The sequence below is a fragment of the Diadema antillarum genome, unplaced genomic scaffold (genome assembly GCF_040938485.1).
Source record: "Diadema antillarum isolate AM-2024a unplaced genomic scaffold, OU_Dant_1.0 scf00000091, whole genome shotgun sequence".
NCBI lineage: Eukaryota > Metazoa > Echinodermata > Echinoidea > Diadematoida > Diadematidae > Diadema > Diadema antillarum.
The window spans coordinates 1-12,224 of NW_027270980.1; the positions used below are offsets into that span (position 1 = coordinate 1).

The 12,224-nt window shown below is 40.5% G+C and overlaps 1 protein-coding gene across 1 annotated transcript in view; it reads right to left on the reverse strand.

Moving 5' to 3' along the window:
- Positions 1–57: 57 nt before the first annotated feature.
- Positions 58–12,224, reverse strand: part of LOC139718241 (exportin-1-like) — a 31,781-nt gene continuing 19,614 nt past the window's right edge. Inside the window, exons 12-23 of the mRNA XM_071629718.1 lie at positions 11,828–11,931; positions 11,002–11,236; positions 9,197–9,360; positions 8,854–8,988; positions 7,839–7,943; positions 7,216–7,401; positions 6,373–6,495; positions 5,173–5,413; positions 4,234–4,368; positions 3,470–3,632; positions 2,590–2,686; positions 58–1,858 (exon numbers count right to left, since the gene is read on the reverse strand). Coding sequence (XP_071485819.1) covers positions 1,712–1,858; positions 2,590–2,686; positions 3,470–3,632; positions 4,234–4,368; positions 5,173–5,413; positions 6,373–6,495; positions 7,216–7,401; positions 7,839–7,943; positions 8,854–8,988; positions 9,197–9,360; positions 11,002–11,236; positions 11,828–11,931 — 1,835 coding nt within the window. The 3' untranslated portion in view covers positions 58–1,711. The remainder of the gene's footprint in view (positions 1,859–2,589; positions 2,687–3,469; positions 3,633–4,233; positions 4,369–5,172; positions 5,414–6,372; positions 6,496–7,215; positions 7,402–7,838; positions 7,944–8,853; positions 8,989–9,196; positions 9,361–11,001; positions 11,237–11,827; positions 11,932–12,224) is intronic.

A 12,224-nucleotide genomic window follows, 5' to 3' on the forward strand; every position in this document is an offset into this window, starting at 1 on the left:
TATTCACAAAACATTCCACTTGGGTATCTATCTGCAAGTTTACAAATTAGCTACACTACAAAACAACAACATTTTTATTTATTTATTTATTTTGTTTTACTTGTACAATACTATATCTTAAAGTGGTGAAACGGACTGATAATATTGCTCGAAAATAAAATCCACTTGATGAAACACATAATAACATTTCAGTGTTCTCGGACAGCCATATTTTTGTACAAAAAACTTAAGATATAAAATGAATACATACGACTTAATTCAATCAAATTTGTTCAGACCCAGTATGAGAGGCTCAAATCTGCCTGACTCTTGCTTTATAAAGATAAGAAAATATATGCCACTGACACCAGCAGTGACACCAATGGTTTATCACCTGATAGCAATATTCAGCATCATCTGACTTATTTGATGAGTAAATATTACACGTATTCTTGATGCAAGACAAGCATAAGATTTTATTTATTTAATCTTTAGTATATATTTGTTTTCAAATCAACGTATCACTGGACTGATATGATCATGACACCGATACCCCTTCATCTCTTCAAAAATAATCCACCTACACTTCTCAACTCTTAGAGTTGGGTTTCGTTACGAAAGCTGCAGCGCTCTCGATCAGAAAACTGGAAATATTTACTGCTACGCATCCACAGAATTTGGCAACAAAAGTACACCTACACTGGCAACAGCAGAACTTTGCACTGACCCTGAGCTTTGTAAGTCGTTGCAAATCGTCTGAGATGAGTTCAATCTAATACTTGCACATTTCTTTTGATTTACATTAACAATACAAGTGCATCCTGGAGGTACGGCCTCATCCCCTCCCCAACCCCAGTGCAATCTGTCCATTATTGTGATAAGCGCTCAACAAATATGTTACGGTTTATCATATCCTAAAAGTGCCACAATAAATTGATGAACTCCAAATTTCAGTGATAAATCATATGATTCTGCATCTGTGTCTGTACAAAATATCATCAAAAGATGTTGACCTAGTTTCAATGCCTGGTGCCGTGACAACCCTGATGTGAACAAACCCCGATGACAAATACGGCAATCATGCAGCCAAAAATTGACTTTATGTGTTGATTATGTTCAACGCAGCAAAGCAAAGATACGCCAAGTGACAAAATCATGCTGTCACCTATCTATGTATACAGAGACAGTCTGGATGAATCCTTCACTCATTCATGCATTGATTTTCACTGGGGGGAAAAAAAGCGCATGCTCTGCCAAGTCTCCACTGGCGAGGCTCTTCCCTCCAAAAACAATCCTCCACATCCTTTGAAGCTGAATGTGCTGCCAGATGGCAATACTTGAAATGGGTGTTGTCACATGGGACTCTCTTCAAATCTCTTCTCTTTCCGCTCTCTCTCTCTCTCCCTCTCTTCAATTCCTCTCACGACAGTTTATCTTTGGAGACTCCCGCGGGGATTCCAGCTGGCAGGGTCCTCCCTGAAGCTCGCCTCCTTCTGCTACAAGATGCCTTCTCTCCTTTCCTCTCATCACTGCTCCTCGCCAGTTCTCGACGAGGCAAAATGTTCAACAAAGTCTCTGGCATACAAGTTTGCACAAACCCCAAGTTTGTCCCTGGCAGTCGTCTATCATTGAGTGCAATGTTTTCTTTTTTTCTCCTCCATCTCATCTTGAAGCGACACCCTCTGTCTCCCAGTGCCACTCAAAGAGTGGGATGATATGTTTGTAACACCTCCTAATCCTGCATCTCCTCTGGCATGTCGTGGGGATTGATGATGCCTGGAACGGATAGCTGGATCTTCCTCTTTTCCTCCTCGGCGTGCTTGAGGTCTGCCTCCCTCTCTTCCAGGAAGAGGTCGCTTGTGTCATCCCCAGCTACCTCCTGGTGGTCAACAAGGAAGAGAGAAGAGTAGGTAGATGAGTTACTACAAAGGCTACTTCAAGTGCCATGCCACATTATTCATTACATCACATCAGAGCATGTACTTTATTGTCTTTATCACATTAGAAGCCCTTATGCATCATTTCATCCTAGAGCTGCTTTTTTCCCCCTCCCCCCCCCCTTTTTTTTTTGGGGGGGGGGGGGGAGGAGGTATTTTCACTCTATCTCATCAAAAACAAAGGAACTGTTTGTGACATATATACATTAAAAACAGAGTGATTCCTACATACCCCCATACACACAATGTGTGGGTGGGGTATAAATATGTGCCATTCATAATATGTAACATCACAATGGAGTACAGAAAAGTGGCTATGTATCTCATATAGGATCTCTCATCATCTCCATCAAGGTTATGCTATTTCTGGCATCTGTTTTGTTTGTTTGTTTGTTTTATTTTATTGCAAAGTTATGAATTGATTTTGATGACAATTTCAGAATAGGTCTCTTGCAGTAAGAGGGACATGCGATTACTTTCAAATGGTGATACAGATCATGATCTGGATCTATGATCCCTCTGAAGGATACACTCATTTTCACAGCATTAGCAACCAACCTTACAGTCTTGGTGGAAGTTTGCCCCTTCAAATAATTCAAATATTCATATTGACAAAACTGCAATGCATGGAGTTCAACTGCCAGCAAAGAAGACATGCACTCAAACACCTTACCTTTATCTGGACCAGGAAGTCTCTCAGATGTTCCTTGAAAGCAGGAATGTCCTGGTTTAAGCTGAAGAGGCCTGTCACAAACAGCTTGATCTGAGGTCTGTAGAATTAGATAAGGTGAAAAGATCGCTGGTCTGAAATATTTTCACTCTATAAACTTCTGATACATTCGAAACATTCATTCTTTTATTCGTTCAATTAAATTCATTTCCTTCTAATTTCACACCCTCATACCACAGACATTATAGCATGAACCCAATAACAAGTTTAGTGTCGAGAGAGAAAAATGCTTCTCTGCTTACTTTCAAAGCCATTTCTACCTCCCGTGAAATGTCTCGCTAGTGTGACAGATGAGCACTGAGCAAATGTTTGAGCCTCTTTCTGTATGAAGGAACAGATTTATAACAAATTTCACAGGGATTCTAACAGCAGACTGATCAAACCCTTTCACCACACACAATATTTCAGAACCATATCATTTCATTGAGCTGTCTCTAACACAGCACAACATCATCAAAGTTCAGTAATATTACTATGGTATCTCCTTTTCTGTTCTTTTCTTCTCTTACTCTCAGTCTGTATATTTCTTATCCACTTGTCACACAGGGACCTGTATGTTTACATGCACCGCTTATCTCATTTCCCCCTAACCAATACTCCACATACTTTTACTTCACACTTTAAGTTTTAGGCAGGATAAAAATAAAAGAACCCAGTCGTGTCATTCATCTTTTGTTATCTCTATTTGCCGATGAATCACATGTTTATCAATGAATCTGCAACTTGAATGCAACTTATACAGACATTTAATCTGCACAATCAGTAATGAGACATGCTTCAAACTGACTTTCATCCCTGGGGGGTGAGGGGTAATGTTACTCACGCCTGCAGGTGGGGGAAGGCTGCCTTGAGAAGGCCGGCGGTGAAATCCTTGATGTAGAGCTCATTCGTTCGTTCTCCCTGGGAGGCATTCAGTGGCTTGGTGATCTTGTTGTTTTCCACAATGCTGAACATGTAGGCGAGGATAGTCGCGTGCAGGGTCAGGCCTGTGGAGCAAGATTGTGAACAGGTTGGCAAACAAATGCAACTTTTCAACTACAACAACAAAAAGGAAGTTTTGAATGAATCAATGACAGTAACTAGATGCTGACAAATTTCATGCAGTGAAACGAACAGCATGTTGATCAGGGATGTACAATTTCTGTGTGAAAGGCATACTCATAACACAAGGTATGCATGACATTGAAAAATACTGGATGTTGACCCCAACCTTTCATACACGAAATCTGACTTAATCACAACAACAGACCAAGACCATAGAGTTCTCATGAAAACTCTGGGATCCAGTATGTTTTAACCCTACATTAGGAGGCTGTCTGTTCGCATTTTTTTTTCAATGGCAAATAAACAGTTTTCATTACTGTTTAGCATGCCTTGATGTCGTACAATGGCATTCCTAGACACATTTGCCCTCCTTCCACTCCCCCCGAGATCACATTGTGGGCATGCAACGGATGCTGCCACTGAGTCAGCTGATTCAATTTTCTCCGCCAAGTTTCTTGTGGTGTGACACTCGCATTGGCGGCGACACAACATGGCCCTGACTCATATCCCAGGAGGACCTCAACAGCTGGTGGGACCTCTCACCTGCAGTGTGCGACGTGTCGGTTACCACGGAGAGGACATGTTGTAGGATGTCCGTGTAGTATGTCTGGTAGAAGCTTTGGGCCACTGAGCTGTCCTGCCACACGTTTTGTAACAGCCCATACAGAATGGATAAACCTGGTGGAGAACGCACATGAAAAATATTTTGAAGCATTTAAATTTTGTGTTCATACCACACAGATTCTCTTCGTATTAGTTTTCAGAGCAGGGCATGAATACATATCATGGAACTCAGCAAAGGACCTATCTTTCCATTATGCTGTAGTTATTTTTTTTCTCCTTGCTTTTTTTTTTTTAAGGAGATAAGTAGTAATTGCACTTTAAGGGCTAAAACTAACACAGACTGGGTCTTTTATGCAGTAAAACTGAGCACTACCTTTGATTTTCCTACTCTTTTCTGTGCCATTTTTATCTATTTTTTATTCAGTTGGTGGCATCACAAATCCCAGATCAAATGCAGAATTTTTGTCCTACAAAAAATTCTAAAATATCTTCATTTGATTCCTGTCCGCCATTTTCAGTTCTATTCATTTATATAATGCAGTGGTACTGCATGGCTTTTCTACATTTTGCCGATACTCAGTAAATTTTGATGGGTGGAATCACAATGAATTTCACTCAGCTAAAGCACTACCAAACACAAAAACAATCACATAAGCAAACACACAAACACATACTGTAAAACGAGAAATGTTCGCGTGCATTTTAATTTCGCGAATTTCGCGAGCGCCAAGATTCGCAAAATTAAAATGCACGCGAAATTTCTTATCTACATTATATGCATTGAACGCAAGAGGCAATTCACGAAAATTTCTTGCCACGAAAAAGGCCGTCAGCTCCAATTCGCGAAAATTTCGTGCCGCGAATATATCATGTTTTACAGTAAACAATCAAATAAACAATAAAAGAGGTTTGTCAAACCTGTATCTGCCACATTCCTCATCGTGTGCTTCACAGCCCAGACGATGGAGTTGAGCACCAGCTTGAACTGGACGGCGGATATCTTGAGCAGGGCGGGGAAGCAGTGGCTGCTGACAGCCTGCAGGAGCAGGAAGAAGTTGGTCCTGTGCTCCGGGAACTCCTCAAAGTCCTTGTTGATCATCTCGAGGGTGCATTCGAAGACGGCGTCGAAAATCTGCGGGATCTCGGCTGTGATGGCCCCCTGGTGGAGGAAAGTCAGCGAAGAGAAGAAAGTAGTACAAAAGGCTAGATGTGCAGTTCTCCCCCGACGACACACTCATTGCCAATCCAATTGTCGAGCAAAACTGTTTTGGGTTATCATCTATGTACTAACCTGTTGAGGACATACTGATTTTGCTTTAACATGCATTTCCCATAGACACCTGCCCGAGTATTCTCGGGACTCGTCTTCAGTGGGTTAAAGCGCAGGTAGCGTAGGGACTTAGGGGTGGCCTGATGATTTGTTCTCCAGAGTACAATCGAAAACCCTGAAGATCACTTGTTGGCAAAAAATGTGCATCCAAAGGGTACACTATGGTAATGGTTGACTCCAGTCGAGAAGCTTCGGCTGAGTGTGTAGTTACACAGAGATCAGTGATACAGCTGTACACAATTCATAATGGGGATTCTCAAATATGCATGAGCCAGGCCAGCCTTCCCACTCCATGGTATCCCCACACTAACGGGTCTTTGAATAATACTTGATGTTCATCATTCTTAAATGCATATGACATCCCCAGACTCAAATTGCATGCACACTGTGACGCCAACAAAATAAAATAAAATAAAATAAAATAAAATAACAGGAGAATCTGTGTCTCTAAATGCTCAACTCTAATCGGTTGATGGAATGTTGCCTCTGACAATCATCACTTTATACGAAATAGGAGCAGTTAAGCAAAGTCATTCTTAAACTTATCTCATTATATCTGTACAATTTTCAAGAGACTTCCAAAAATATATCTTCTAAATTGAAGCACTTCCTCATGGCTGATTTAAATCAATCTACTTAGTACACAAAGCATTGCACAAAATGTACATAGACTGGCACACATTCTGAGCATTTTCCCCCTGTAAACTTCCATAATAATTTGAAGTGAAGAGAAAGGCAAACGCATCCCTACATTGTCACACATGCCATGAAAAACTGAAGTTCCTCACCTCAAGCTTGTTGACAATGGTTGCCATGGTACTGAGAACTTCTGGTTCCCTGGAGTCAGGGACATTATTCCTATAGTCGATCAGCACGGCCTCCAGCAACGGTGGGATGAAATTCTCACAGACCTGGAGAGCAGAAAATATACAATCCCTGTTAATATTTGCTCATAGCAAATAATCACATACATAGAAGATATAAAAACAGTAGCAAGTTATGTCACTGTGGGGTCTAGTTGTTTTCTTTCGGCACGGAAGGCAGAAGAACATGAAATATAAATGATATGTTAATATGATAGCTTCTGGAACTATGACCACGGAAGGCAGAAGAACATGAAATATGATAAATGATATGTTAATATGATAGCTTCTGGAACTATGACCACGGAAGGCAGAAGAACATGAAATATGATAAATGATATGCTAATATGATAGCTTCTGGAACTATGACCACATTGAAAAAAAATTTTGCTTCTCGTTTCAGACTTGACCTCGTCTTTACACAATTTCACCCATAAATCTGATCAGTGGGAGGCCACTATTACCCTCTTGACAGGCTTCATACAAGATGAGGACACTAGGTGTGTCACGATTTACCATGAATGTTAACAGTACTTTATGTCCTCCATATGAACTGTTAAAACATTAAGTTAACAAGAACAATGAATGTACATTGAACATAAATACCATGCTTGATCGACTTCAGACTTTCCATCCTGACTTTGGGTGTAGAAAGTGACACCTCTCAAAACAAAGACTGTTTTTCTATCTTCTTCTGATGTACATCCGACTGGAAAGGGGTAACCGAAATGAAGAGAACGGAGTGTATTGAGAGACCGAGACACTCACCATGGAAGGGTCCGTTGACCTGCTGACCCAGCCAGAGATGAGCTTCAGGGTCTCTTTCTTGACCGTCCTCATGCTCCTGATGACCGGCTGCTTGGTGACCTGTACGCCATTCTGCTGGATCGCCCCCGAGATGTTCTCACTCATGCACTTGTACACGTTCAGCATGTCCAGGTATATTCTTCCCAGCTACACAACAGAAATCAGTGGAAGAAGCACACGTAAATAATTAAATTTTCACGTCGAGGCTCTCTTAAAACTGGGCAAATCTCCTCAACACCAGACTGATCCTGTTTTGCTTTCGAGTGATTTCAGACAAATATGTGAAGACAAGTTTTGAAACATTATCAAATCACAAGGAGTGGAGGAGTGAGAAATACCTCATGATTCTGAATATCAACAGCATATACAAGTTCCTATGCCATGTTTGATTTTAGTGGTTCAACATTGAATGCAATTACAGCAATGCATCAAGAATCCTTTGGGGCAAAGGCATTTGAAAAAAACAAAGAAATAGCATGAGAGTGGGAGAGTGGTATTGGGTATACAGACACAGTCAGAACAGAGAAGGATCATTACAGAGGACTCCATAATAGTAAATAATTATTTTGGTTGATGCTTTTTACCTGGATCACAAACGGATGTCCGATGGCTTTACAGGCCCTCACATTTGTCTTGAGAATACTTCCAAGCTGTTTGACGATGTCATGGTCTTGAAGTTTGTCAACGTTCTGCACATGCATGTAGGAAACAAGATGAACATGACAGAATTTGGAGTCATGAATTGGGAAATCAGTAAATGTCTCCATTCACCCCTCAGACAAAACAAACCTGCCACCCATTCACTGCAAAACTTGCTCCTTTTGACTCCCATCTTTATTTTTTTCCTTGCCTTATATCAGCTGCAGGTGATTTTGCCATAAATCCACGAAAACTATTGAGGCGAGATCTCGAAGGGCTCGGAGGCTCACAAATTGAAACATATCACAGGCACCATCTTCACGGTTTGCTTCCAAATTGTGAGCATATTTCCAGTTATTTTGAATAGTAACATCAGTGCCTAAAAGCTTCTTGTGCTTCTCTGTCACAGGCGCTGTATACGTTGTATAATTCATGATGTTTCATTTTCGCGAATTTCATTAGTCACTAAATATTTGCAACATCAAGAACTCACCAAGATATTGCCTCCATCAACACAAATGCGTTGTGTATATCTCTGAGGTGAAAAATTGCTAACTTATCCTTTCTTATTCCATCAATGTGGTTCTTGCTTGCCAATTCAACCACATGCAAAATTGCTTCACAAATCCAAATTTTAAAAGTAAATGGTGGATCCAGTATTCAAACAATGGCACTCCATCCAGAGTTAATGCAAAGGAAAAACTGGAATGATATGCCAGTGATGTCCTTGTCCATAATTATAATCTCTTTTGGTGATCCCAAAATTCCTTTTCCACAAGAGTAACAGTGCAAAATTCTCTCAAATTCCTGATCATCTAATACTTCATCACTGCTTCTGTCTATCACATAGCTACCATCACTTGGAACCTGACACCAGTCATCAAACAACTTATACACAAACAAAGCCCTGCCGAAAGGCTGGGAGAGGGAACCTGGAATGGAGGTTGCCTTCATCCTTACCTTTGTAGCTTGCTGGATGATGTTATCCCAGACTTGGTTGGGCAGCAGCATGTACTTCTCAATCAGATGTTCCTGGACCATGCTTTCTGACTGGGCACTGATCATGTAGCCTACCGCCTCATAGAATGTGTGCACCTGTTGTAAGAAAATCAAGGGTTGCTCTATATCAATGGCTTAGTTCTTGGGTGAGACAACCACAACACACTTTCATACACTTCCTTGTTCTCAGTTCTTGTTAAAATCTGCGCATTCAATGTCTATTCTTTTCTCTTTTATCTTCTTTAGCTTAATCACAACCTTTAAAAGATACTATTAAGCAGTGGACATGCTCCCTGTCCCTCACCTGCTGGGGTTGAAGGTCGCAGATGATGGTGTTGATGTTGTTTAGGATCTCTTCCACAAATGGCATCACTTCACCGACCTGTACCTGCACAAAGTGGCGCCTGCACTTCTGCGCGATCTTGATGAAGGTGTCGCAGGCCATGTCCTGTACGCCATCGTGGGTCTCTGTAAGTTGCAATAAACACACAAAAGAATGAGCTCAACACAACCTATGACCTATTGATCCACACAAACTCATCATCCTGTATTGGAACAAGCAATTCAAGCACTTGCACATGCAAACAAAAAGAAAAAATAAAGGTGAAAGTCAAACTGACCACTTTAAATAAGCTGTTTGAAAGGAGTCAAGATCATTTTGTTTTTCCCTGAACATGACTTTAATGAGAACTTGGTCTAGAAAGAAAACACAGACATTCCCTGAAGAAAAGGCAGTTACCTTGCAAACACAGACATTCAGAACTTAAAAAAGAATAATTGTGAAGTTCAAGAAATATAGCTTTATCACCAAATGCTAACTCATTTCAGTTTATGCAAGATGTGCTGCACATGTCTTAGATGAAGGGCACATTAGCAATGACAAGTATATCTTGATGTGGAATGTACACCTGTGTTGGGTTCATTTGTATTTATTGTCTCTTTCATACGTGATAAAAGAATGACTACACTGATAAACAAAGAAAAATCATTCAATAAGTAATACCCATAAAGTAAAAGACTTTCACATCCAACATGACATCAACAGATGCCTTTCACAAGGCAAAGTTTCCTCAATATCAAATGAAAAAAAAAAAAATTGTCATGCACATGACATTCATCATCAGAACGCAGAGGGCATCCATGGAATGCGTTGTATTCCTGATTCATGCACACTGTCAGAACTGATTGCCAAAATTCTGGGAACTCACTAGAAACATCTGTACTCTTTTCCACTGTTTCCCAATCTAATGTGTACAGACAAAAGTTGGAAAGACCATAAGGCACAAGGCAGATACATGGACAACACTGCTTTCTGACAGACAAAAAACGCACTTGGGTGTTCCCAAACAAACATGTGGCAGTTCATGCATGAATCAAAGCAACACATTGCATGAATTACCCTGCTGCGGTATAGTTCACAACGATCACAAAATAGAAAACACACTCACAAAGCCCACACATAACAACAAAACAAGGATATAGGTCTACAATTATCAGATTGCAGGGTACCCAGTCATGCAGTCATATCCAAAAAAGGAAATCCCCACCAAACTTTCCCTCATCTCTATCTTTCTTTCTCTTTCTCTCTAATAGAACAAATATGCCCACTGCTCTTTCTGCTTAAAGTAATTTGCAATACTCTTACTTTTGCAAACACAAAACAAACAATTATATAAATGTACATAGGAATGCACTATGTTGCATAATAACAATGCTTCATTGTAATAGTAAAACAGTCTCACAGTTGCTATGACATACAAATTAAAGGGGTAATTTTTATTTGTTGTTGTTACTAACATCATGAGCTATGGCACTGGTGTAACACAAACAAAGCAAGACAATCTAAGGCTTGCTTTACTAATACTTATGCCATGTCTCCCAATAAAGTGAATATGTTTGGGAGTATTCGCTCACAACACATAAATATTGCCAAGAGCTACACACCATTTCCACTACACAAAATTACACAATGAGACATGCATTACCAAAGACAAGCTATATTGTGGAAAACTTCTCACAAAACAAATGTAATCACATCACTATCTCATCTTACAAGCTGCCACACATAAAGCCACATGAAGGAAAGACAGTTCTAAGCTGGCATCTTACCGTGCATGAACTCAAAGAGCTTGTTGACGACCGTCTTGAGGAATTTCCAGTGTGCCCGTAAAAACCTTGGGTACTGGCCAACAACGTACATGATGTTGGAGGCAATGATAGCCTTGTTGTCCTTGCCACGCTTCTGTTCGCACAGCCCAAGGAGCTCCTTGATGACTGTGACCAAGAAGCGCTTCTCGTCCTCCTCGTGCATGGCACCACTGATGGAGCCTATCGCCCAGCAGAGCTGCGGGGTCGAAAGGGTTAAACACGGCCATTCAATACTGTGTTACAACATTGAGATATCCACAATAATGTCAACACAGATGTTCTCCCACGAGGATGGCTTACTGTTACAAACTAGAAATATTTGCAGATTCAAACTTTCATGAATTACCACTAGCATTCAATGCATCGTGTGGGCAAAACCTTTTGCATTCATCTTACTTCTGCGAATCCTGGCTCCTCGCTAAATTCATGGAAGTTTCATGCACCGAAAATTTCTGGTTTTACAGTACCAGTACACCGGTTCAAAGTGGCAAACATGCCCAATCAGCTTGGTCTGGCTGTGATTTGGATAAGTATTCTGGGAAACATCCGACCATACCTGAAAGACATTGTTTACCACACGTATGACAAATTGAAACCTAGATCATTCTTGCTTTTCATAATGCCCTATACGATTTAGTCACTGTTATTTTTGCTTTTACTTCATTGCTAGGAACATGTAAAAAGTGAAAATTATGAGTAAATAATCACTTCTTTGTTAAATTTCTTCAGCATTTTTAACCACCTAAATGACACATCCAGCAATGCAAACATGCAAACAGTTACTCACAGTGTTGAGATTCTTCCACGACCACTCTTGCCCGTTGACCTGGAGCTGCAGCTTTTCTGTCATGATAGTTTCTGTGTCTGTGTAGTCCAAGTGGGTCAGGTACACTGCAGAATGAAAAGATCACAGGCCATCAGAGATTGACCTCCAAACGAGTATCGGTGCTATGTGTCTGGTTGCAGACAATAAGATCAGTTTACAGAAGTTAAGTAAAATCAAAGAGAAGCATACACATACTCTTGCATGAAGACACACTACATTCCATACATGAGCAATTATAAATATTAAATATTGGCATCTTTATTTTTCTTTTTTTTTGCCACTGGAGCACCATGATGACAAGATGAACAAGTTCCTTCAGTCTGTGAGTGTGGGTAGATACACAGTATAATGACTTTGG